This window comes from Medicago truncatula, chromosome 4 (genome assembly GCF_003473485.1).
Source record: "Medicago truncatula cultivar Jemalong A17 chromosome 4, MtrunA17r5.0-ANR, whole genome shotgun sequence".
Lineage (NCBI taxonomy): Eukaryota > Viridiplantae > Streptophyta > Magnoliopsida > Fabales > Fabaceae > Medicago > Medicago truncatula.
The window spans coordinates 56,861,034-56,887,995 of NC_053045.1; the positions used below are offsets into that span (position 1 = coordinate 56,861,034).

A 26,962-nucleotide genomic window follows, 5' to 3' on the forward strand; every position below is an offset into this window, starting at 1 on the left:
AAGATAACCATCTCACAAAATAGTCAATTTTTGTTTGTCCAAAAACATTAAACACTTGAACGTTTTTCATTTATCTTAAATTTTGTAAAAAATAAATAAATAAAACCCACAAAATCCCCTAAAAAAATAAATAAAACCTAAAAATTTATATAATTTATAACCGGTTAATTAATCATTTTTCAAAATAAAAGGAGAATTTATTAAAAATGAAAATGAAACAAATTATCATTTTATAATCAGAAGTAATTATTGCATAGTCTAAAAATATTGAGGAAACATTAATACATTCCACAAATAGAACTTGATTTTTGACCAAAATAAATGAAATTAAAAACACTTGCATCTCTAATATATCTAGAAGTAGAACTAAAAAAAATGTATTAGTCTCCAATTCAGAGCCATATGCAACTTTAAAACATTTTCTTCAGCTTGAAGTACTTCTTCTTCTTCTTTACTCTCTCCGAGATAGATAGATACACATAGATCCAAATCCAAATCTTTTTCTTCACTTTCTCAAATCTAAACTTTATTTTTATCCTTCGTATTCCTTTTTATTAGCAGCGTGAGTTAGTGATTATCGCCGCCAACACTAGACAGACAGAACAAGATCCTTCTACTTTAGTTTTTTCCGCTGTTTCTTACAACCTTAATTTCTCCAAAACCTCTTTCTCTTTCATCTTCCAACCACTTCTGTTCAAGTTTTTTATTTTAAGGTTGTCTCTTTTTGTTATTCTCTTCAGTGATCTGAATTAATCGAATATAGTTACTAAGATGCCTCCTGATCAGAGAAAAAAGGTAAACTTGCTCAATTTTACTTTTATATATGCTAACTAAGTTTATCCTTTCTTTCAATGTGTGTTTATTATTATGTAGCATTATTGGCTGTGAGATCATATCCATGGTAGCATTTTATTTTTTATTTTTTTATGTGTATTGTAGATCATTAATGCTTCTTGTTGTGTAATTTATGCTCTATGGATTGGATTTGTACCATTAGTATTAGCACTTCTTAAAAGTTACATATAGTGGTGTATCCATGACCCTGACCTATGGTGTAGATTGAATGAGTGATTGAAAGTGGTTTGGGTCAGGGTTTGATAGGTCGGTTTGGTTCCATTTTCGTAATTTTTTTTCTTATGAAATAAGACCCAAACCGATGAAGATTAGGTTAGTTTGGTTTGATTTATTTAATCGGGTTGAGATTTGTCAAAAATTAAGGAATTTATTTCGATTTTTTTTTTTCAAATGGTATAGAATTTTTATATTTGTAAAACAACTAATATAAGCTAAAATTAGAATATAAAGATTAAAGAATATATGAATACAACATATATTTTAAAATAACACTACAATTATAGTGTGAAGTAAGTGTTTGAGATTGGATCTTTGGGTTCATTAGTTCATTGGTTTGGTTTTAACATACCTAGTTTGAAACTCTTGAGTCTATGGTGCAAAATGCAAAAGTATACTGTAGGGTTATAACTTATATGTCAACTTTTTAAAAGTTCAAGTAGTGCAGATGCGCACCCTAGAATGTACCTATCCTACCATGTACATACATCCTTTTATAATTTTCAATAGTTTTTCTTATATTTTTCAATTGTGCATTGTGTTGGATACTTCCTCATAAAATTGAAGTAGCTTTGTGACTGCATATTGTTTAATTTTTACCTGTTACATGTTAGCATACATGTATTTCTGCTTTGCTGAGCATTATTGTGCAAAGTCATTCATGACAAGTAGCAGAGCTGTTTTATTAATTTCCTTTTCACATCAATAACCTGTTTTCAGAAGGTGGGATTTGTTTTGTGGATTAAAACAATGACATAATGCCCTATTGCGAGACTGAGTTAAATCCAGTGATTGATAATTTCTTTATTTTTTGTATCCTCGCAAATTCAACTATAGTAAATTCAAAATATTATATTGGATTTAAAATCCCTAGAACATATGATTTTCATTATTGCTGGAAAGGGATCGTTTCTAATGTACTCTGGCCGATTATTAAATCAAGTGTTGTCAATCTCGGATCGCTAAAAATAGCTGTTTGTCCAAATTCTGCTACACTGCAGTGCTATAGCACCATTATAGTCACTATTTGACAACATTGTGCTGAACAATAGTTATTTGTTCAAATTTTGCTACGTTATAGTGCTAAAGCACTGCTATTTATCAACATTGGTTAAATCTTATGTATAAATTAACTACAATAATATTCATTGTCTAAAAGTTTGTAGCTAGTTTTACCCTTCTTTATTTATGGATGGACAAAATCCTTTGCTGCTGAGCTTGCAACTTTCTTCTACAATATTATGTGTTGCAGATCATTCAGTTACATGTGTGGTTTTGGCTATGTTGTGTTTATGCAGTCATCTATAGATGTGGACTTCTTTACAGAATATGGTGAAGGGAGTAGATACATGATAGAGGAAGTAATAGGTAAAGGAAGCTATGGTGTGGTTTGCTCTGCATATGATACACACACTGGAGAAAAGGTTGCAATAAAGAAAATTAATGACATATTTGAACATGTTTCTGATGCTACCCGCATTCTTCGTGAGATCAAGCTTCTTAGACTCCTCCGTCATCCTGATATTGTGGAGATCAAGCATATTTTGTTACCTCCTTCTAGAAGGGAATTCAAAGATATATATGTTGTTTTTGAACTTATGGAATCAGATTTACATCAAGTCATCAAAGCAAATGATGACTTGACTCGAGAACATTACCAATTTTTTCTTTATCAGCTTCTTCGAGGTTTAAAGTATATACACACAGGTCATGATCTTTATATGTAGCTAGTTTTTAGTTTAAAATTTCCCAATGTAGCATTTTCGTAGTTATGGTTTTGTTATGAGAAGTTGAGAATTAATAACTAAGTTATTTGATCACTGAGGTTGATTTTAAACTTTCTTGTGGATTGTAGCAAATGTTTTTCACCGTGATCTAAAGCCAAAAAATATTTTAGCAAATGCTGACTGCAAACTGAAGATTTGCGATTTTGGTCTTGCCAGAGTAGCTTTCAATGATACACCGACTGCTATATTCTGGACAGTAAGAATCTTTTTCCCTTGAAATACTCACCTTCAATGTAGCTCTTCTTCTCAGGTCATCATGCTTATGCTCATTTGTTTACTCACAGGATTATATTGCAACAAGGTGGTATAGGGCTCCTGAATTGTGTGGATCCTTTTTCTCCAAGGTTTAATATCTGCTACCACTTGTATCTTTATTATTATTATCATCGCCATCATTATGTGGTTTAATATTGGTTGCTCGAAGATGGACAATGCTTCTAACTTTATGATTCTTTCCCTGTTACTGATTTATTATTATACCGATTTTAGTTAGTGAGAGAAACTTTTTTTCTTTTACTTTCAGTATACTCCGGCTATAGACATATGGAGCATTGGCTGCATTTTCGCGGAACTTTTAACTGGAAAACCTCTTTTCCCAGGGAAGAATGTTGTCCATCAATTAGACCTCATGACTGATTTCCTTGGAACACCATCTCCTGAAGCCATCGCTAGGGTCTGTTCTATTTCCTATCCTTCTAGCATTGTTTTATTGTATGTTATTCAATAGAACCCTGACAATATATTAACAGATACGTAACGAGAAAGCTCGGAGATACTTGAGCACCATGCGTAAGAAGAAGCCAGTTCCTTTGTATCAAAAGTTTCCTAATGCAGACCCCCTTGCTCTTCGTGTGCTAGAAAGAATGCTGGCATTTGATCCTAAGGATCGACCTACTGCAGAAGAGGTTGATTTTCATCCATCTGCAGTGTACTTTCCGCACATCATATTTGGTTTTAACAGCAAATGTTGTGGATTATTTTTAGGCTCTAGCGGATCCATATTTTAACGGTTTGGCCAAGTTTGAGAGAGAGCCTTGTGCTCAGTCAGTAAGCAAGATGGAATTTGAATTTGAGAGACGCAGGATAACAAAGGAAGACGTGCGAGAGCTTATATACAGAGAGACTCTGGAGTACCATCCAAAGATGTTAAAGGAATATCTAGAAGGAGCAGAGCCAACAGGATTCATGTATCCAAGGTATTAATGCCCAACTTCATGTTTCATTTTTTCTCATGCATGATTTAGAACACTTATTGCAATCTGTAAATTTATAATGACATTGTTAAATATTTTTCCTGATATTGGTACTAAAATCTACACTTGATAAGTCTGGTTGATATTTTGGTTAAGGGAGTATTTGATTGTTACTCATAAGCCATCCAATATCTTCTGGTACTACAGTTACGTTTTTTTTTTTCATCCAAGATCCAACATTTGCTCTAGTTGTTCTTCTCTAGAGCCTCAAATATCGTAATCACAAATATTTCTTTTTAATACTTGCTGTTTAGATGTTATTAAATACTCTTACCTGGATTAGTGAAAAAGTAAGTTTACCTGAAATTTCATGCATCTATGGGAGCTTTTACATTTAGAATTTGATTTATAATTTTATATAGTATTTCAGTTCATTTTTTGATATCTTTCCTCTCTCCTTTTTCCTAACTTGTACGGATAGTGCTGTGGACCACTTCAAGAAGCAATTTGCATACCTTGAGGAGCATTATGGAAAAGGTGGTACTGTTAGTCCACTTGATAGGCAACATGCATCATTACCCAGGTATCCTAATCTTTGTGAAAGTGTCTGGAAAATGTGTCTTTCTTCTTTTGATGTGCTTATTTATCTTGTCAACGGTCCTATTTATCTACTCTTGAACCGCCAGCTGTGCTGATTTGATGATGTGAATGCAGGCAGTGTGTGTTGTATTCAGACGACTCAAGACAGAATATGGCTGAGGTTGCCGCAGATGATCTCTCCAAGTGTTGCATTAAAGAAGTTGAGAAGCCGGTCATTGATAGGAGTGGTGGTGTTCCTATGAACAGGCTTCCTTTACAAGCTCCTCAAAATATTCAAGGTGTCATGACTAATCGAAGTATGTATTTTGCCACTCCTTGGTTTCTCTGTTTTGCTTTCTTCTTTTCTACTCTTGTGTGCACAGCAGAAATCATCTTCCGAGAATGTTGATCTCGTTGTTGAGTCTTGTCACATTTTCATTCACCATTCTTTGAAATAATAAGATTATGAGTGATGTTAATTATGATTCAATGGCTTTCGTCCATGAGGTGTCAGCACAGTGACAAGAGTTTGACCTAGTAACTTCAAGGGATGGAGTTCAAATCCTCATGGGAATGGTTGTAAAATAGTCATTAATGTCACTTTAGTTCATAATAATTTCTTCTTTTGCCAATTTAAAAAAATAAAATAAAAGATTCAACAGCTTCCACGTGATGGGCATTGCATGCAAATGGCTGAAAGTTGCAGGATTATTGAAGAAATTGGGTTTGGATTATTATTGCTGTTATTAATACTGGCTATCAAAGAATATTTTTATCCACAATTATCAATACTTGAAAAATGTAAGTGTTAGTTTTGTTATAGCTTAAAGAAATGTTTCAGTTTGTTTTCATAGCATGCACGAGCAACATGTGATAATCCCCAAATAATAACATACAAACAAGTATTGATGATTCTCAAACAATAACATGCAAAAGCAACATGTTAAAGATCTTTTACAGAGACTCATATGCTACTATTCCTTTCTCACGCTTTAATACATTGGTTCTCCCTTACACTGTACTGTCACTGTGTCTTGTCTATGTGTACCATCTTTGGGTGTGAATTTATTAATTAATGCATCTATTGAGAAGAATTAAATTTGTTTCTTTTTGTTGTGGTTTCAGGTGTTGCCCCACGGCCCAGAAAAGTTGCGGGTTCCCTATTGCATTACAATGGTGGGGTAGCAGGGGCTGACCAACGGAAGACAACTAGAAATCCATCTGTTCCAGCTCAGTATGCTGCTTCAAGCTATTCATATCCTAAAAGAAATCCAAGCTGTAAAAACGAGAGAGCAGAAGATGGAATTGAAGGTTCTAATGGACTTCAGTCGAAGCCTCAATACATAGCACGGAAAGTTGCTGCTGCTCCAGGTGGAGCTGGAAGTAACTGGTAGAGTTTCAATATGTTAAATTTGTGGCTGAATCTGAAAGCTGCCCTTGTGCCTGACAAATGGTATCTGGATATCTTGTTCCGGAAGAAACTGTGATCGATCATCTGAATTCAACAGAAGATATGAGTGGCATAGCTTTGTTTGCTAATTGCTATCAAACAGTGGGAAAGCCAAACGGATTAAAAGACTAAAAAGTCCCTAGCTGATATTTTTATTAGGTCTTGCAATTTGTGTCGCCGATTTGAAGATTCGAAGGTTCCACTATGTCCGATTATGATTATCTTGCTCCCTAGTTTGTTAATAACAGAGAAAGAGTGATCTTAAAAAAGGCATCAAATGAAAGCAGTGCAGTTACAGATACATGTATGTGTGATGCTCTCTTTCTGGCAGAATACAAGCCATTGGTTTGCTTTCATTTTTCGGCACCACAACAATGACATTTGTAGTTTTATAATCAAAATAATGATCTCTTCCTCACATATATGCTCACCATATCTCATGTGTTATCTGTTGCCACTTATTAGGACACAACAACATAGTGAAATGTCATGATTTAAGACTTTGATATATTCATTTTCAAGTTTTTATTTTACTATGTTGAAGAACACGTTCTCTATGACTGTGTCATGTCACTCCAGCATTGTTGTAGTTGTTATTACTTCCTTTCATTCAAAGAATATAGTGGGCATGAATTTTTATTTCTCACAAGTTATTGGACCATAGACCAGCTGGTATATGACACATTATTCAAAGTGATTGCTTTTGAGTGACAACTAAGACAATGTAAATTGTACTACTTTGTATATAGAGTTGAGTGCTTTGCCAAGGAATTGGGTCGAATGATGAATGGTCAGAACAAATATCCACCTTTCTAGTTGGAAGATAGACACATAAGCTTCACAAATTGTAAAGTCAAATGCTAGTTTAATGATGTACGCATAGAAACAGGTATTGGAACATCTGTTTGTTAATAATAAAAAGAGAATGTCAAGAACCTATCATCACGCTTTTACGAGACATTTAAATTCAAACCAAGAACAATTATTTTGTTAGACTTTAAATATCTTAGAATATGAATTTAAAAATTTCCTTATTCAAATAGTTAACGACAAAAAAAGCCAATGAAGATTGATTCAGTTGCTAAGAAGTTGACTCACCCGTAAGGTTATGGGTTCAACTTTCACCCTCGATGTGAGAACCTCTTTGGTGGGTGATCAATATCTTTTTATAAGAGTTCTTTGAGCTTGAGGTCTATCCTAACCCTGGTGAGCCTTCAGAGTCCAACTCACAATTTTTTTTTAGGAAAAACAAAAGACAAAAGAAACTATAATTTGTTGTCATTTAATCAAATCAATGTTTTTTTTAATTAATATTTAGGTGTATTGTGAAGTGTACAACTCTTTGGATATACTCGAACATGTATAAAATATTAACAAGGGTTGTATTAGGTGTTTATATCGAGCTTAATTCATCTTTATAAAATTGGTTTATAAAGTGAAACTTGAAAGGTGTTTCTTTTTATAAACTTTTATCAAAAGTCGTATATTTTTTATGTGTGACTATTCTTTTTTTCTCGCATCAAAATACAAATATGTTTCAATATTTGTCTCTTATTATTTATCTTCTACAATTTATATTTACTAAAAATAAATAACATTGCATTAGACATCAAAACTATTAACGATGACACTAATATTACATGTACTAAAAACATACACTTAGAAAATAAAATATAGACACAGTTAAAAAATAAAAGATTTTTTTTAAAAGGAAACAATATTAGTAACGGTGACAGTACAAAAGCATAACCAACTTGTTAGAAAATTTGGTTGAAAGAAAAGCTTGACGTTACTCTTTCCTATATAAACGTGCACTCTACAGCATTCATCTTCATCAGAATCATCACACCTTATCTTCAAATCAATATCAATATAGTTCATACTAATTGCTGGTTACCATGGATCATAATCATTCATTAGAAAGAGAAGGAAGCATTCATTTACAAGCTAGCGAAACGGGAAGCACATGCACAACCATGTTTGAACCATCTTTACTGAGTAACATAGAGAAATCAGAAAGTGACGCTGCAAATTCTGTTTCTCCAACAACAAATATAGCACCAGAAAAGAAACTGACCCTTTTTGCTCTTCAGCTTGCAGTGCTTGAAAAAGCATCAACAGGGTTAGGAACTCTTAGTTTCATCTGGGCCACTGTTGTCCTTCTTGGTGGTTTCGCTGTCACCTTAGGAAAAAACTGATTTTTGGTTCGTCACCATCATACTTGTTGTTGAAGGTACTAGAATTTTCTGCAGAAGCCAGAAGCTTGAATGGCAGAATGAAGCTACATGGTCCATTACTGATAGTGCAATTGGAAGCAAAAGTTTCAAGGAAATGGTGTCTACCTCAAAGCACAGAGCTGAGGTAACAACACCAAGGACACCAACTAGGATGTGGGTTAGCTCAGAAGTTCCATTATTACCTTATGCTAAATGGTTTTTTCTTTTAAGGCATGTAAGTAGAATTCTCTATTGGCTTCAACTTATTTCTGCAACAGCTAGTGTGGTTCTCTCATCAATGAAGCTAGTAAGGCATGATTTTGGAGAGGTAACGAACAGAGACACCGGTAAGAGGAACTGTCGATCTGCTCTATATACCTTTTATTCCTTGGCTCTTGCAGAAGCTTTGTCGTTTCTGATAGAAAAAGCTTATTGGGAATGGCAAGTAAGTTATTGTAAACTATTAGAAGAGGTTAATGATGGGTGTGATTTAGGGCCATCCGTAGGGCTGCCAATGAACCGAACCAACTCGAATATAGTTCGAAATTCGACTCGACAATTGGTCCATTGAATTTGGTTCATGAACCAAATAAACTGAACTTGAGCTAAAAATTAAGTTCGTTAATTAAATGAGCTGTACTTGAATTATAGATAGTTCAATTCATTTGGTTCATAAGATGGCTCGATGTCGTTACATTTCTCCTTTTCTTTTTATCCATCCGTTCCACCATCTAGGGAGTAGGAATTTCACTTAGTAGCTTAAGAGTCTTCATTTCCTTAATTCCTTTAATAATTATTCCATTTTCCAATTCCACTAAAACATAAAACGTTTTCTCTTCTTCTTCTCCGACGGCCATAGACAAATTCAACAAGGGGTAAGGCTCAATCAAAAGATAAAGTCATTCCTCTCCTCTCGTGGCTATACTTTTGTTTTATGTTACTTTTCTTAGTTTGTCTCTCTTATTGAAGAATGATTGTGTTGCTGATATGTTGACAAATTTTAAGAATGGTCCAAACTAAAATCACCTATGTTAAAATCTTTGAACACTGACAACATCTTTGGAAGGAAACAGATTCCAAAGGCTCTTTTAAGTTTCTAAGGATTATGCTAGTGATGTGTTTGAGGTTAAGCTCGTATATGAGATTTCAAAGGATGAATATTACACAGAAAATATTGAGGTATGCCCCTATAATTATTGTATTTTAATCCATTTTTTTAAAAAATTAATATAAAAGGTCAAAGATGATAAATATTGAAAGAAAGAAAAAATTGACAAAAAATTGGACTTTAGGTGAGTTGAGAAATCGAACTGAACCTAACAAGCCGAACCGAACTGTTCGTGAATCTTAAACGAGCTGAACCAATTCATATCGAGTCGAGCCGAGCTCACACGAGTTCAACTCGACTCGACTCATTTCCAGCCCTAGCCATCCGGAATGGTTTCAATTAGACGATTCTTTTACGATGCTTATTCGAAATGCGTCAATGGAAGCTCATTGGCACAAGAGTTCTAAGGCATTTTTCGATTAGTGCCCGGTTTTCTGAGGATACTCTTCAAAAGATTGGAATTGACATATCAGTTGTAGAGAGACTTGTTGAGATGTTGAATTGGACATCTCATAAGGAGGAAGAAATTAGGCTTTCAGCTGCAGAGACTTTATCAAAACTAGCTGGTATGAAGCAGAATTCTCTCCGAATAGCCGCAATACCGGGAGCTATGGAATCGATATCGACTCTTCTGCGAACTAACAGGAGTTTAATTCCTGCAGTTGATGAAATTGGGGAAAAGAACCTTGAATTTGATCATCTAAGTTATACTTTATGGAAATTTAACCACTTTGGACTTCTCATACTGAAAAATCTTGCGCATGACCACGACAACTGTGGAAAGATTGGAAGTACAAGAGGCCTACTTCCAAGGATCATAGATTTCACACATGCTAAAGAAAAATTACTGAAAAGCAAAAATGTTGCTCATTCACAAATTCTAACTGTGAAGAGATCTCTGCAACTTTTGAAGATGCTGGCTAGCACAATCGGCACAACTGGGGAACATCTTCGACGAGAAATATCAGAAATAGTGTTCACTATCAGTAATATTAGAGATATTTTAAAGCATGGAGAAAGACATCCACTTCTACAGAAACTGAGCATAGAGATTTTAACAAACCTAGCATTAGATGATGATGCAACAGAGAGAATTGGTGGTACAGGTGGAATGCTTCAAGAATTGTTCAACATACTTTTCAAACACAGCGAACCAGAAGATTGGAAACATGGTGTAACAGTTGCTGCCGCCGAGGCCCTAGCGATGTTGGCATTAGAAAGCAAGAGTAACTGTCATTGAATTTTGAAGCTGAAATTACTTGGAAGGCTTGTAGAATCATTGAAAGATCCGTTGCTTCGCATCAAGGCAGCTGAAATTCTAAGAAATTTATGCATCTATAGTGGCTCAGAATGGTTGCATCAACTAAAGGGACTAACAACTGGAACATCTATAGTAAGTGTTATTCTTACAAAGATTATACTTTTGAGCTACCAGCATATGTGAAAACGCAAATAATATTAATGACATTTTTCAACCCTGCAGATACTTCAAGCAATCATGTCAGAAGAAAACAAGATATAAGAAGTGATGGCTGGACTAGCAGCAAATGTTTTCAAATACATGACTTCTCACGAATCAAGAATTTTATTTAAAGAATCTAGAACCACTGAGGCAGAACTTGCAAATAAATTAATAGAGATTCTCAAGAAACATAGGAGTCCCTCAACTGAAGTCCCGGGGATAAGGAGATTCACAGTAGAGCTGGCAATTTGGATGATGAAAGACAAAGGAGAAAACATATACACATTCAAAGATCTAGGCATGGAGGAATTATTGAAAGGTGTTTTAGAGACAACATCAGAGCTTGAGAACTTTAATGTTTTCTCTGGTGCTGTTGGACTGAACCGGCACAAGCTCACAGCTCAGTCACTGTTTGAGACAGCACTGGAATGATGGAAGGCAGGCAAACTATCAACCATAGTAAAGATACTACAAATTATGTAGGCTGATCTAGAGCTACTGTTGTAATATTGCAAATGTGTGCATAAACTGTAGTAGATTTTTCTAGAAAGCTGAACCAACTCAACAATATATTCATTAATTTTCCAGATTCAATTTGTACATGAAATAAATTATTTACAATTTTACTCTATTGTTATGTACATTAGTTCCTGGGGCTTTCTTCAATTGTTTTTATTCAGATAAAAAATCAAAGCAGAAAAATGAAATTGTACTTTTGAAGTCTCCATTTTTTGTCTACATTTAGACCAAACCAGACCAAACTAACTCTCTAACTGAAACAGTAATACAGTACTTATTTGGATATAAATAAAATAAAGATGAAAAGCTCCAGCTGAAATGTATATTCAGAAGAATGAGCTTGTTTGCACGGAAGAGCTGTTTGAACTTTGAATTGATAAAAGAGTAACTTACACGCAGATTTGTTCAGTTCCTAGGTGATGAAAGAATACAAAGTGCATTCGTATTGGACAAAGACCCATGTTCAGTCCAGTAGTAGCACTGTTTAGGTTCGTGGGGTGATTTGGTTTTGATGCTTTATGATCTAAATTCTAAAGTCTTAAAAATTCATTTCACCGTTCATGTGTAGCTCATTAATTTGAAATTAGTTTTTTTTTTTTCCTGGTTTGAAACAGAGAAATGGCAAGGGCTAAAGTTAATAGAGTCCGCTAAAATTAGAGAAGAAAACCTTCTAATACATATATGACCATGATCAATTTATAATGAAGTGCTTTGAATAAGAGTAGTGTAATGGTGATTTTGATCTTGATCAACATGCATAAATTCATCAAATAAATTACGGTATAAAACAAATTCAAGAAGTCGTTGGAACATACATTAGAACCAGTCTAGTTAAACATGCATAAATAACAATGAATCACACTCACAAATCTGTCAACAATTTCGATAAACATATTACAAATGTTTGACTAATAAACATTTCATGGCCTATTGCATTAGCTCATGTGAAATACCGAGTCATATCAAAAATGCATTCAAATTCAAACACATGGTACCCTACAAATGCCCAAGAGTTCATAATGCAATATAAATATCAAGAAAATGGATGGTGAAAAAGAACATTTCACAACCTCATATCTTCTTCTTAGGCTTGTTCACTTTCACCGGGGAGTGAAAGCAGAGACTCTGTATACACAACCGCTTCAAATTCAGAAGAATAGGGGCGATGCTCTAGCAGCTGTCCTTTGTCATTGTACCTCACCAATCCAGTCTCCTGATCTGTTCCAATAATATCACCATTTTTTGTACAACAAAATGGGGAAAAGCTCTCGTTGGGAGTGCCATCAACAGACACAGCATGAGTTTTAGTCCAAGACGAATTCACTTTGTATTCTTTCATCGTCCATATCATAACTGTATTATTACTAAAATTCATAGTCGAAAAACTGAGAAATTCTCCAAATACCCACAATTCACAACACCAGTAAGAGTTATATGGCAAATCCATATAAAAAAGTTTCCTTTCCATTAAATCAAAGACAGCAATAACACCCTTACGTAAATCATGATGATAAGCCAACCAATGAATACCATCATTAAAGAGCAACCCTGCTTGGGTCCGACCGACAATAGGACTAAACGGGAGGTGGGCATACTCAATTTCTTTCCAGGTATTAGCTCTCAATGAGAAAAACTCAAAGTGTAATGGATGGACGGAGATTGAAACCACCAAGTAATCATCTGTTAAATGGTCATACCCAAAACCATAGAATTTTTTATCTCCTTCTTCATCTTCCTCTTCCTCTAAAGCAAAAGGAGAGAAAGGTATTTTGGTCGGAAATTCAGTGGCTGGATTCCAAAATATGAATCGGGAAACAGATAATGAAGATCTGGTGAAGCAATATCATCGTGAATGGATGGTTCAAAATCTGGAAATAAATTTGTGAGCAGAATTCTACGAGTGTGGGTTATGGCGGTAATTTCAAAATGTGAATTTGCAAAATCAGTATCACAGGAGATAAGAGAAAACCAAGACTTACAAACACATTTGAAACGAATAAGAGACTTCACCGGTAACCTCAGAAGAATTTGAACTATCAACTCATGAGGCAGAAACGGCAGTGGATTCTTCTTCTTATCCGTGCGCTTTCGTCTTCTGCAATGGTTGTTTCTCTTCATTTCGATAAACCCTATCTCATTCACTCGCTCAAAATAAAATCTCGAATAAATTGTACCAACAAAAAACTAAATAAATGTGTTTTGAGTTTAGTGTGGTTAGCAGGGACAATTGTATACTACTATATGTAAAAGGTCGGGATTCAAATTATTAAAAAAAGAGTTCCTAATTATTAAAATTTAAACTATTTGATAAAAAAATTAGAGTTAAATATGCTATAAATATATAAACTTTTCGTTTTAGTTCCTTTAAAATTTTCCTTCAACTTTTAATCTCTATAAAATTTTCAATTGCTACTTTTGTTCCATATTTTAAAGTAAATTTTTGTATTTTTTAATAAAATTGTGCATAAATATGTATAATATTGTAAAAATCACTCCAAAAAGAAATTAGAATTTTTTAACAAAACATAAATTAAATATGAATTTTTTACTGCAAATAATATAAAAATTCATATTTAATTCATGTTTTGGTAAAAAATTCGATTTTTTTAAGAGATCCTTATAATATTATAAATTTTTCTGCAAAACTTTATTAAAAAATATGAATGTTACATATGATTTTACTTTAAAAAAGGGACCAAAAGCGAAAATGGAAATTTTTTAAAGGACTAAAAGTTGAAGAAATTTTTTAGAGGGACTAAAACGAAAAATTGACATATTTATAAGAATTAAAAACATATTTAACCCAAAAAAACTAATCAGAATAATAAGAGAGAGAGAGAGAGAGTGAGAGAGAAAAAGAGAAGTATTCTATATTCTATCCTGCACCCAAATACGTTATATATATATATACTAGCAATAAGACGAGCATTCACGTGACCGTCTTTCTGCTCTTTTTATTTCACTAATGTTTGAAAATTATAAACGATGTTTTTTTTATGAAATTTTAATTTTGATTAAAAGTAAAAATATAATTTTTTTTTGCTTTCAAATTATAACAATATATCCATGATTATCTATTTCAATGAAACCAACAATATAACAAAAAAAATAATCTAATCCTTTTTTCAATGACACTAACAACAATATTTATTATAGAAAAAGTTATTGTTTAAAAATATAATTGGGATAATAAAAAAGTATAGATACTAGCAATAAGACGAGCACTCACGTGACCGTCTTTCTGCTCTTTTTATTTCACTAATGTTTGAAAATTATAAACGATGTTTTTTTATGAAATTTTAATTTTGATTAAAAGTAAAAATATATTTTTTTTTGCTTTCAAATTATAACAATATATCCATGATTATCTATTTCAATGAAACCAACAATATAACAAAAAAAATAATCTAATCCTTTTTTCAATGACACTAACAACAATATTTATTATAGAAAAAGTTATTGTTTAAAAGTATAATTGGGATAATAAAAAAGTATAGATACACTCATCTACTTTGTTATACTTTTTAAATGAAAAAATAAAATTGGACGTGTTTGATACACTTTTATTTTAATATTTATATTTATTCTTATCTATTTATTACATGTATTATTTGTATTGAAAATTGAGGGCATTTTTAAAAAGAGAAAAAGTCGATTCAAAAAAGCTAAAGAGGTTATTTTCTTTATATATAGTATGGATGAACTCTTTTTTTTTTACAAGAGTATAGATGAACTCTATTTTAAAAAATACAATAACTTAAAGAACAAGTCTAATAATCTAAGTACTAAAAATAAAAGTCTAATAATCTAAGAGTATGACACATTAGCCCTTTTATTATAGGGTTAATTAAATTTTTAGTCTCTATAAATATTCATAGTTTTGTTTTTAGTCCCTAATAAATAAGATCACACTTTTTAGTCCCTATAAAAATTTCCATCAGCATTTTTAGTCCCTATAAAATTTTTCATCAGCACTTTGTTATAAAGATCACACTTTTTTGGTCCCTAAAATGCTCAAGGACGAAAAAGTGTGATTTTATTTTGTAGGGACTAAAAACAAAACTGTGAATATTTATAGGGACTAAAAATTTAATTAACCTTTTATTATATGAATATTCACTTATAATATTTAGGGTTAATCATGTTTAAGGTCCCTACAAATAAGCGAGCTTTCAACATTGATCCGTACTAAAATTTTATTAAATTTTTCTTCCCCAACGTTTTTTTCCGTTTGAAAGTTTGGTCCTTACCGTCCAATTGTGCTGACTAGGCTAACGGATTGCTGACCAAGACATGCCACATGGACATTTCAAGTGACATAGCTGTCATGTGGTAAATGACATCATATGTTTTTGGTCCCTATAAAATTGAGATCTTTTAAGTTTAGTCCTTACTTAATTTTAATAGTGCTTTTAGTCCATATAAAAAAATTATGCACTCAATTTTAGTCCCTACTAAATCTAAATTTGTTTAATTATGCTTAAACTTTTAAGATTTTGAACAATTTTTTGCATGGAAAATATTTAATAAAATTTTAGTAGAGACCAACGTTGGGGATGAAAATTTTTATAAGGAGGCACTAATGATTATTTCACAACCGATCCAAGTGAATTTATAAATAGGAATATATTGTTACTATTGAGTTTGTGTATCAAACTGTAACAAAAAAAAAAAAAAGTCAATATAGTCGTTATCAACAATATACGAAATTCTCATTATTTTCTTTCATCCCGTCTAAATTACTACAACTTTCAATCTTTGGCAATGAAAAGTCAACCCCTTAAACCCTCAGTTAGTAGTTGTGTTACAAAAGCATAACCAACTTGTTAGAAAATTTGGCTGAAAGAAAAGCTTGACGTTACTCTTTCCTTAACATGCAGCAGAATATAAACGTGCCCTCAAGGTTTCCATTCATCTTCATCAGAATCATCACACCTTATCTTCAAATCAACATCAATATAGTTCACACTAACTGCTCATTACCATGGATCACACTAATTGAACGGAGACACCGATAAGAGGTTGATCTGCTCTATATATCTTTTATTCCTTGGCTCTTGCAGAAGCTTTATGTTGTTTCTGATAGAAAAAGCTTATTGGGAATGACAAGTAAGCTATTGTAAACTATAAGAAGAGGTTAATGATGGGTGTGATTTAGGGCCATCCGGAATGGTTTGATCAGACGATTCTTTTATGATGCTTATTCGAGATGCGTCAATGGAAGCATATTTGATGGTTTGAAAATGGACATGGTAAGTTTTGCTATGGATCTCTTGGCTTCAAATTCACCTGATGAGCAGCTCATTGGCGCAAGAGTTCTAAGGCAGTTTTCGATCAGTGCACCGTTTTCTGAGAATACTCTTCAAAAGATTGGAATTGACATATCAGTTGTAGAGAGACTTGTTGAGATGTTGAATTGGACATATCATAAGGAGGAAGAAATTAGGCTTTCATCTGCAGAGACTTTATCAAAACTAGGTGGTATGAAGCAGAATTCTCTCCGGATAGCCGCAATACTGGGAGCTATGGAATTGATATTGTCTCTTCTGCAAACTAACAGGAGCTTAATTCCTGCAGCTGATGAAATTGGGGAAAAGAACCTTGAATTCGATCATAGTTATACTTTCTGGACATTTAACCACTTTGGACCTCTCATACTGAAAAATCTTGCGCACAACCACGACAATTTTAGTGCTTTTATGGTTTTCTATCAGAAATTAGGATTTTTTACAAAGGAATGAATTTTCGTTCCCCATAATTAAGAATTTCTTAAACAATTCATAATAATTCATCCTTCATTTTAAACTCCAAAATTTTATGGTGAAGATTGATATGATGGTCTCACCATGCCTACAAAATTTGACTCGTGCATATATGCTTATTCGGAATAATTGATTTTTGGTTCAGGGACTAAAGTGACTATTTTTTACTTTCACTTTAGTCTTTGTGACACACTTAACAGAATTATTTAACGTCAGGGACTAAAGTGATAACAGAAGTGCAGAGTTGGGGACTTCTTTGTATTTAATTATGAGTCAGGGATCTACGTGACAATGAGGTGCAGAGACATGGACTAAAGTGACCATTTGCTCTACTTATTAACCATCCGCAAGGGTAACTCAATTGATATGGACGCTGCAGTATACTGGAATCATAGTTCAAACTTTAAATTTCTTATTTATTCACCTTAAGAGCTGAACTTATATCTACTAAATTATTTGAAAAAAATACTATTTTATATCGACACAAATGCAGATTTACACAAAGTGAAAATACTTTTTTTTTTTTTAGAGAACACAAAGTGAAAATACTATTAAGCAAGTCTTTTTTTTTCTTTGCATTGAACTTATAAGTAATGAGTTACTCCCTCCGTCTCATAATAACTGAGTCATTTGCAAAAAAAAATGTCTCAAAATAACTGAGTCATTTCACTTTTCAAAACAATATTAATTACTTTTTTCCCTTTATAACTCTAATTAATATTACTTTTATCATTTTTAATTCAATATATTCCACTTTACATTTATGATAGTGGAGAATGCACCAATACAGACAAAGTTATTATGCATAAGTCATTTTCTTATACGGGCAATATGCAAGATTTATAATAAAACTTTAAGAAACTTGTTTGCATTAGTGATGATAAATTTAAGAGCACCAATCCGCATTTTCCATCACCAAAATATCAATTATAAAACGGACAAATTTCACTACTCCATATACGTTGTATGCTTATCGACTTAAATCACTCAAACGGACAAATATATATATGTTTTTATTGATTATGTTTCCATCTTTAATAGCATCCTAGATTTCCTTTTAGCCTTGTTAAAATAAAAAAAAAACACACATCAGACACATTGCCAAACCTTTTTCTCAATTTCCTCCTAATAACGATGGATAAGTCAAGTTACTTTGCACGTAGAAGATATAAGGAGCGGACTGATAACAAGGTTTAGGGTATAGGGTTATAAAATACTCCCAGCATAATACTAACAAGTATAAACAATACTAAGATTTTCCATTTCAAAAAGAAAAATACTCAAATCTTTTGTTAAGTGAACAATTTGCTTCATTTGCATGCGATATATTAAAATAATAAATTATAAAATATTTTTAAACAGACTCAATATTTGCTTAAGGTGCCACTAAACTTGGCTTAGGGTTTAACAAGGTTCATATATTCAGTACTGAGATTCTATTTTGTCAAATTTTTAAAGTCTATCCTAGTCCAGAATATAACAGATATATAGTAAGATTTGCAATCACAAACAACTGCCAATGAAAACTATCATGTAACATAAAAACATATAGGTTGAACCAAAATATGGTCCCTCTTTCTGTGAGCTTTTGTTTGTCCCTCTCGAACATATCTGATATAATATAGAATGACACTGATTGGATTGTTACAAAAATTTATTAGCAATCAAATTTTTAACTTATCTTATATTGATTTTAACTCAATTAAAATTTACCTGAGTATGAAAGGAACCAATAGTTTTTATAGGACAAATTTATCAAACAAACCACCCAGTCAAACATACACAAAAACAAAAAAGAGACAAACAGTTTGCAAGATTGATATTATTAATCGGATTTTAACTTGTCATATATTTGATACAAATTTTGGTATGTGCAATTGACAAGCAAATTTGTATTACATGGTAAAATTCTAAAAGCCACTTGCATAAACCTCTAGGGTGAAATCTCTACATCAAAGAAGAAAACTGATCAATCATTTATTCCTCCAAGACGAAGAAGACTTTCCTTGTAAATGACTATCTGACAACAATGCAGTTCCCCTTTAACACCAAGCTCCTCAATTATTTGGGTATTCAAATTAAACCAGACTAGTTCATCATTTTTTCTTCTAAAGAATAAATCACCATTACTTCCCTCTCCAATAGGATGTTCAATGCTAGGTAAGGGTCCAAAAATGAAGAGTTTAGTCCAAGATTCCTTCACACCGAGTTCACCTAAAATTGATATGCAAAAGGTAGTTGTCTCTACATAATTTGAGATCAAACCAATAGATTGATTAATCAAAATATGAATCAGATATCATCATATCAGAAGGCATCGGTGTAGTACAGAACACCTCTTCGTGTAAGTCAAATGACACCAACAATGGCTCATTTATATCATTACAATACCAATGACAAACCCCATTCATATACACGAAGGCACCTACATTAGTCCCATAACATTGAGGCATATCCAGATCAATTTTCCTCCAAGAGTTACTTCTTAGACTGTATATCTCCCACACGTCACAATATGTCTGATTGACTATCTCAACTTCCCTATAATCTTCAATATTAGGTGCATCTACACTATAAGACGCATATCGAATCACCTTGTAGTCATCCTTAATATGGTCATGACCAAATCCATGAAGATAAACATATTTTAACTCATAAAGTATTGGAGACTCAATAGGGCTATGAGGAAGGACCTTCAATTTGTCGGTAGTTGGGTTCCATAATACAATAATAGGTGTACACCCTTGGTAGAGACAAACAATGCCGTTCATAACCGGACCCAAAATAAAAACAGATTGACCATTATCTTGAAATGGAGGTGGCCAATCTAATTTGACCTTATTCTCAAACGTCTCACCAGAAAGCAAGTATAACATACGGTGATTTGGAAAATATGGCAAAGTCTGTTGTAGGAGGAGACATGAACCATCCTCCTCATAAGAAGAATGATTATTAGATATGAAATAGTTGCGGTACATGTTCATGAAATTAGAGTTTTGAAATAAGTGTGACCATGATTTCCGTACACAACTAAACCGTTTCAAAGATTTAAGAGGCAATTTGGAGACAATAAAAAATTCAAGATCATCAGGAATATGATTGCTAACCTTTTCAGTCGTAACATGATCTATGGATTTCTCCATCTTCTCAAATGGCAAGTGCCGGAGATGAATTTGCCTACAAAACTCGCAACGGCAATATGATCAAGGAGACTTTGGATTGCAATGTGATATGATTGGTTTGTCTCAAATAACTTCTCATTTGCATTTTATACTACTATCTCAAATTAATTATCAATTAATTTATTTATTTTCTTTTAACAGATTATTATTATAATTAATATTTAATATGACAAGATAGTATCTTGCCTTTCTTTATTATAATGTCATAATTTTTTTGAGAGGAATTATAATGTCATATTATCATATATTGATTCTAACTTAATTAGTAAGTAATCTTTATTGGAGTCATCCATTTTTATTTTTTTTTTTAAGGATGGAGTCATCCATTTGAAAGGTACTGTAATCATGATCAAATAAAATAGATGTTCCATAGTAGATTCCATAATTAGTCCCATAATAGATCTAAGAAAAATGTTAACCGGTGCCTACTAGTGCCTTGGACACTGGTTAAGAAATTATAAAAGGAAATATTGTATTGGAAATTGTGCATTTCACTTTTTGAAAATTAAAAAAATGTTGTTTTTAATGCAAAATTTGATTTTTCTTTCTACTTTTAGTTCCTTAACCAGTGCCCGCCCCCGGGGCACTGGTTAACAAGACCCTAGATCTAATTATCTTTTAAGTTGTTGGGATACCTTAGGCATCTAACAAGAATCAAAGATCCTAACTCTGAGGTGTTAGTAAAATAAAGAAAAATGATATTTGTACAACCAATTTTTAACAATTTTTTGACAATTTTCTCTCTCATACTCACATTACATTCTTATTATCTCTCTACCTTTTTCTCTCTCTATTGATTTTGACCAATCAAAATAGAGAAAAACAAAGTTGTCATGGAAGTTGTTTAGAAAAGCTGTACAAATATCACTACTCTAAAATAAAATAAATTTTTTGACCAAAAGAATAAAATAAAATAAAAATTTGATTGTAACATGGACTCCCAATTTTCTAACATCAGGAATGGATTCTCTCAAAAAGAAAATTCTCATGTATTTTTTATGTTTTATGATTCTCTTCAAAAAAAAAAATCAAACTCACTTTTCTTTTTAAAATTCTTTTTCACTCTTCTTTGCAATCGATGGTGAAGATTTCAACCGACCAAGATATCATATGAGAGGATCCATTCTTCTAACATCAAGTATTTCACGGGTATTCTATATATATATATATTTTATTTATTTTTTATCCCCATGAGCTTAGCTCAGTTGGTAGGGATATAATATATTATATGCAGGGACTAGGTTCGAACCCTGGACACTCCACTTCTCCACAATTTAATTGTGTGAGTTCTAGCCACTAGGCTACTTGACCAAAAAAAAAAATTCTATATCTTTTTAACGGAATTCTCGTTAATTTCTTGTTCAATGCATTTATTTTATTTTTTATTTTCTAATATCATTCAATGCATTCATTTTTACACAAATAATTAGACTTTCTATATACATGGTTAGTATACCAAAATTGTGAATGGAAATATTAAAAATATCACTATCGCAATTAATTTTATCATTAAGAAACGTATCAAACAATTATAGTAGACATATTACAATATATATATTATATTTTTAATTAAAAAAATATTCAAACATATCCACACAAAAATTTCAGACAACAATTGACCGCGAAATTCTATAAAATAAAAAAAGGTAAACTGTTTCGATTGACATGTAATATACATAAAGTCAGAAAAATGATCCTATAAAAATAAAAACAAATATAATTTAATTATTTTATTTTATTTAGCAGGCTTATTTATGACGTTAAAATATGATTTTTCATAAGAAATTAAAAAATTTCACTAAGGAATGATTAATTGTGAATTTTCGTTCCCCATAATTAAAAATTTCTTAAACAATTCATTCTAATTCATACTTCATTTTAAAACTCCAAAATTTTATGGTGAAAGTTTATATAATGTTCTAACCATGCTTACAAAATTTGATTTGAGTGTATATGCTTACTAGAAACAAAATTGCAATTTTGCATATTTTGTTTGAAAAATTAAAATAAATCAAGACATCTTAGAAAGTATATGAAACTTTTCATATCATTTTCATGTATTTTATAGATGTCTCTGCAAACAATCTTCACAAAATTTTATTTATAGGTCAAGATTTCCGTTGTTTTATTTTTTGAGTTTTTGACGCATTAAAGTGTTAGATGAAATGCTTGAATGAGGTTTTCATTGATTTGTTTCATTTTTTATGTTGTGTAAATATGGTTGACAGACACAGGCTAGGCAAGGAGAACATGACTGATAGCTTACGCATAGAGAGACAGGCGGCAAACCCTATGCCTAAATGGGGACAAGGGTGTATGAATGATGGGGAGGGAACCTCACAGACAGGTGTGTCTCAGGTTATTGACCTTCTCAAGACCAGTACTACGTAACAGATGAGCAGTACTAGAATCCTAAGGAGGAGCACTACCCTGACCCTACTCAAGAGTAGTACTAACAGATTAAGCATAATCATGAGGAGCCTGAGTAGCATGACGCACCGACACCTAATGTTTTTCTTGGGGGCCTTTTTTTTATCTAACTTTATTGTTGTCATTCATTAATCATGTTGCTTACAAGATTTGGAATGACATTGATACAACTATAATTATATTATTTTATCGTTCAAATGTTTATCCTGGTTAATAGAATTTTAACGTTTTTATTGTATTTTAGAGTCACAAGCTCGTGTATGTGAGGCCATCATACTAGGGCTGGACAGAATCAGCCAAACCGGCCTAATCTGGCCGAACCGTATGGTAGCGGTTCAGTTCAATCGGTTCAAACGGGTCTAGTGGCTTGAGATAGTTGGGTTTGGTTGGATAGTGTTGGTCAATTTCGGTTGGGCAAATCCAACCCAACGAAAACCACACCCGACCGTATTATACTACTTACATGCTTCTACTATGCTTCTGGATAAGGCCCATAATTAACCCAACTATCCAAACCCATATTTCACTTAAACATGTGACAAAACACACCACATAAACCCTAGCCGCCAGTCCAAACTCTTTCATCCTATCTCACTGCTTCAACTTTTCCTCTTCAGACTCAACAACATGAGTTCCAAAATCTTCAACTTCATCCCTTACCTTGTTTTGCATTAGAATCTACACCTAAACTAATCACACATGTCTTTCATCCTTCTTTTGCATAAGAATCTACACCTTAATAGTTCTTAATCAATAGATCTCAAGATCTTCATCTTCACCATTCTTTTGTTTTGCATCTGAAAGTCCAGGATTGAATTTGAAATCCAGTAAAATGAAAACATAAGCATGTATATGAATGATTTTCCAATTTGACATACAAATTGGAAAATAGCAGTATGAAATTCACGTGTTGTATTTGAAAGACTACATAAATCAACAATTTTTATTTTTATTTTGCCAAATCGTGAATCTTTTTAAGCAGTTTTTTTTCTTCCCATCAAACCGTGATAAACCAACCGCGTATCCGACAAACCTCTTCAACCGATAACCGACAAAATCGACGAATCAGATGGGCGAAAATGGGTGGGATGTTCCCAACCGTGGTTTGCGGCGGATTGAGGTTTTTTAACTGAAAATCGACCACACCCGACCGTTGTCCAGCCCTACATCATACATGTGAAGAAGATTGCTACACTTACACACCAAACAACGTATTTTGACTAGTTTTGGAATCCAGTTATTGCATCTATTTCTTTATAAAGGGTTTTCTACTTTGAGTGTTGCCATGCTTATTGCTTTGTGATAGAGGTGGCACGAGGAGACTACCAACTTTTATCTGATTGTTGGGGAGATGACCATCACACTGGATGTTGTGTTATGTCAACACATCCCCATCAAAGGAAAGTTGATGGATCACGAGAAAAAGATCTCTGAAGAGATGGGTGTCCAACTAATGATTGAGTTGCTTGGTGTTACCAAGGCTCGTGCAATTGATGATTGTCATCACCATTTTGGTGCTTTTATAAATATTCCCTTTCTGAAGCAATGATATGGGGAGTACCTCGATATGGCAACTCAATGATATGCGAGATGGCTTTCTTTTACTTTCTGGTCGGATGTACCATATTCACCGATAACAGCAACAAGCACATTAACATGATTTGGCTTAATGTGATTCGAGATCTAGGCAAGATACACGCGTGGTCAGGGGGTGGGATGACACTAGCTTATTTGTACCATTATTTGTGTAAGGCTACTGATTTTGCAAAGACCTTCATCGGCGGATACATGACCGATGACTAAATTTGGCAAGTGCACCAAACCTTTTTCAAGTAATATAGTGGTAAGTAAAATCGTCTCCACAACTATTGTCGTTTCAACTAGGCAACTAGCGATACAAGGTAAAATGTCATCTATCCTATAGGGATTCATATGAGATCGGAAGGTTATTAAGGCGGGGACTTACTCTCTCATAGATAATTGAAACATAAACCAAGCTGGTATTCCTAAATAGTCATCTAAAGGAGGCACCTAAGCCTATGAATCTTAGAAGTTAAGCACATACCCTAACTTCTCCTTGGTAGAATAAAAACATAATTGAATAAAAGACTTGAATTAAATTGATCAAACAAACAAATAGAGGTTCTCTTAGAACTCAAACCAATTAGGGTTTAGTTAATAGTTACTTATGATAACTAAAAATAAATTACAAAAGAAATAAAACATACTCTAAGAACAAAGGTTCAAGAGAGACTCCTCTGTTGATGCTCCTAACGCTTGCATTCCTCTTGAACCACCAAGTTTTAAATAAGAATTCGTGAATGAGAACTATTGTATTTATTGGCAAGTTTCCATGTGGGTTTAGGCTGAAAAATTGAGCTTTTCCCCAAATCCGTAGAGAAATATCCGTTTATTTTATCCTTGGATATCCATTAAGGTATTCGCTTGTGCTCGTGGCGGATTTTTTATGTCCTCCCTAGTTGATGACTGATTGCTGATAAACTAATTGAAGTGTTTAAATAATAATAAAATATAAGGGGTAAAATTGACATTTAAATAAAATAAAAAAAGTAAAAGTGGAAGAAAAAAATTATATGTCATAAGCTCAAACACTATTTAAATGTCAATTTTTTATCTACTCCAATATATTTTATTCCATAAGCCTTTTTAAAGGTGTTTTCAGCATACCCTCCGTCTTAATAAGGAGCTTATGAATTTATGTAATCTCCTTCAATTCTCTCTGGATTGATTTTTTATTATTATTTTTAAACAATTTTTATTATTTTTTTGTTACGTAACAAAATGAAACTGAATATTAATATTTTTTCCTAAATGAATATTTTTTTGTTACGTAACTATATACTTATCTAATATTAATTTTGTCTTATATGAATATTGATATTTTTTTTAAGGACGAATATTAATTATACTATATATATAATTATAATTAATACATTATAATATTGTTTTTTACATCTTGATTAATTTTATTAAAAAAAAGGTTCGATTCTTTGATTTTTTTTGTTAATTTTATCAAAAAAAATCTTGATATTGTGGTTCGATTCTTTGATTTTTTTTTTTTAAATTAAAAATATTTCAAATTTCGATAATTGCTTATGTAATGTCACATCCAAACACTTCAATTTATGTAAGTATTTTTTAGTGTACATATCCAAACATAAATAGTTTATCAAATATAAGAGTTTATGATGTAAGCTCTAATGTTATAAGCCCTAATGCTATAAGCTCTATATATATATAAGTTGTTTATCCAAACGGATCCAAAATAGAATATCCTATAAATTATTAAAATAAATTGAGCAAGTCTTTTTTTTTTTTGTCATTGAACTTATTAATTATAAGCTAGTCTTCCCAAACAAATTCAAGTGCAGTACGCTTGATTGCGGGAACATTGGATATTAGTTCAAATTCATCGATTTATTGATTTTGATCTAATTTTTGCAAAAAGCTTTCACTCAAGTCTCAAATAATACACTCCATTCTCATCAGATATTTTCTAAAAAAAAGAAACATTGGCATACAAACGATATTTTCATTATGGTAGGCAATATGCAAGATTTAAAATAAAACTTTTAAGACATAAAAGTACACACTTCTTATTTGAAATTATTCCATAGATGTCATTACAATGAAGACTAGCTATAGTAATTAGCATCATCATAATGGAAATAAGAGTTGCTGATTCCTATTATTAATGTGACAATTTATACTCCTAATATAATGGGGACAATCCATGGAAGTGGTTCCATTGGCATGGAAACACAACCTTATTTCTTTCAAGTATGGCAGTGAGTTCCTCGTGGCAGGAGTGCACATAAGCCCCGGCTCCTTGTTGTCATTATGACTTTTAATAGCTGCAACAACTCTGCTTATGTCATGAGAAGCTGTTTTATGTGGCACAATTCTAGATTTTTTCAGAACATCTACAAGATCATTCTTCACCTTGATATGTAGAGCTAGCTGAAAATAGCCTGCTTGTGTAAATGAGTTGAGGGAGCATGTGCCATGTTTTTCCCATTCTTTTTCCCAATTTTTTTTATCATTTCCATATTTAATGTCTGGCCATTCCCTCTGGAGATGAGGTACCAATTGACTATACTGATAAAACAATACATACAAGAAGACTTTGTTATTAAAAAAAAAAATGTTTATATGTATTTCGTCAAAATGTCTATATGTAGG

The 26,962-nt window shown here is 32.5% G+C and overlaps 3 protein-coding genes and 1 pseudogene across 4 annotated transcripts; 2 read left to right on the forward strand and 2 right to left on the reverse strand.

Annotated features, from left to right (window-relative positions):
* Nucleotides 1-383: 383 nt before the first annotated feature.
* On the forward strand, nucleotides 384-6,729 carry LOC25494021 (mitogen-activated protein kinase 15). The gene is made up of 10 exons (XM_013602735.3): nucleotides 384-795; nucleotides 2,370-2,778; nucleotides 2,927-3,054; nucleotides 3,143-3,202; nucleotides 3,382-3,531; nucleotides 3,608-3,763; nucleotides 3,843-4,054; nucleotides 4,533-4,634; nucleotides 4,766-4,947; nucleotides 5,756-6,729. Exons 1-10 carry the CDS (start codon nucleotides 772-774, stop codon nucleotides 6,022-6,024), a joined length of 1,692 nt encoding a protein of 563 aa, XP_013458189.1. The 5' UTR covers nucleotides 384-771; the 3' UTR covers nucleotides 6,025-6,729.
* Nucleotides 6,730-7,898: 1,169 nt separating this feature from the next.
* LOC25494023 (uncharacterized) lies at nucleotides 7,899-11,497 on the forward strand (annotated as a pseudogene).
* A 680-nt stretch (nucleotides 11,498-12,177) lies between these two features.
* LOC120580220 (F-box/kelch-repeat protein At3g06240) lies at nucleotides 12,178-13,597 on the reverse strand. Of its 2 annotated transcripts, none has more exons than XM_039833751.1 (2): nucleotides 13,365-13,597; nucleotides 12,178-13,173 (listed from the first exon to the last, which is right to left on the reverse strand). In XM_039833751.1, exons 1-2 carry the CDS (start codon nucleotides 13,501-13,503, stop codon nucleotides 12,470-12,472), a joined length of 843 nt encoding a protein of 280 aa, XP_039689685.1. In that variant the 5' UTR covers nucleotides 13,504-13,597; the 3' UTR covers nucleotides 12,178-12,469. The 2 variants fall into 2 exon arrangements, 1 of the variants encoding a protein (XP_039689685.1); XR_005645925.1 differs by having other exon boundaries at nucleotides 13,080-13,253; nucleotides 13,365-13,505.
* A 5,519-nt stretch (nucleotides 13,598-19,116) lies between these two features.
* Nucleotides 19,117-20,290, reverse strand: LOC25494027 (F-box/kelch-repeat protein At3g06240). The gene is made up of 2 exons (XM_039832821.1): nucleotides 19,477-20,290; nucleotides 19,117-19,361 (listed from the first exon to the last, which is right to left on the reverse strand). The coding sequence occupies exons 1-2, from the start codon at nucleotides 20,288-20,290 to the stop codon at nucleotides 19,117-19,119; spliced, it is 1,059 nt and encodes a 352-aa protein (XP_039688755.1).
* Nucleotides 20,291-26,962: the final 6,672 nt, after the last annotated feature.

Excerpts from the sequence above, each read along its gene's own strand:
- LOC120580220 (XM_039833751.1), bottom strand. The coding sequence starts at position 13,503 with ATGAAGAGAAACAACCATTGCAGAAGACGAAAGCGCACGGATAAGAAG. Across the intron at positions 13,174-13,364 it reads TATTCGTTTCAAATGTGTTT|CCACTGAATTTCCGACCAAA; the intron begins GTAAGTCTTGGT and ends TTTGGAATCCAG.
- LOC25494021 (XM_013602735.3), top strand. The coding sequence starts at position 772 with ATGCCTCCTGATCAGAGAAAAAAG. Across the intron at positions 3,532-3,607 it reads CTCCTGAAGCCATCGCTAGG|ATACGTAACGAGAAAGCTCG; the intron begins GTCTGTTCTATT and ends ATATATTAACAG. Across the intron at positions 4,948-5,755 it reads AGGTGTCATGACTAATCGAA|GTGTTGCCCCACGGCCCAGA; the intron begins GTATGTATTTTG and ends TTGTGGTTTCAG.
- LOC25494027 (XM_039832821.1), bottom strand. The coding sequence starts at position 20,290 with ATGGAGAAATCCATAGATCATGTTACGACTGAAAAGGTTAGCAATCAT. Across the intron at positions 19,362-19,476 it reads CTTACACGAAGAGGTGTTCT|GTGAACTCGGTGTGAAGGAA; the intron begins GTACTACACCGA and ends TATCAATTTTAG.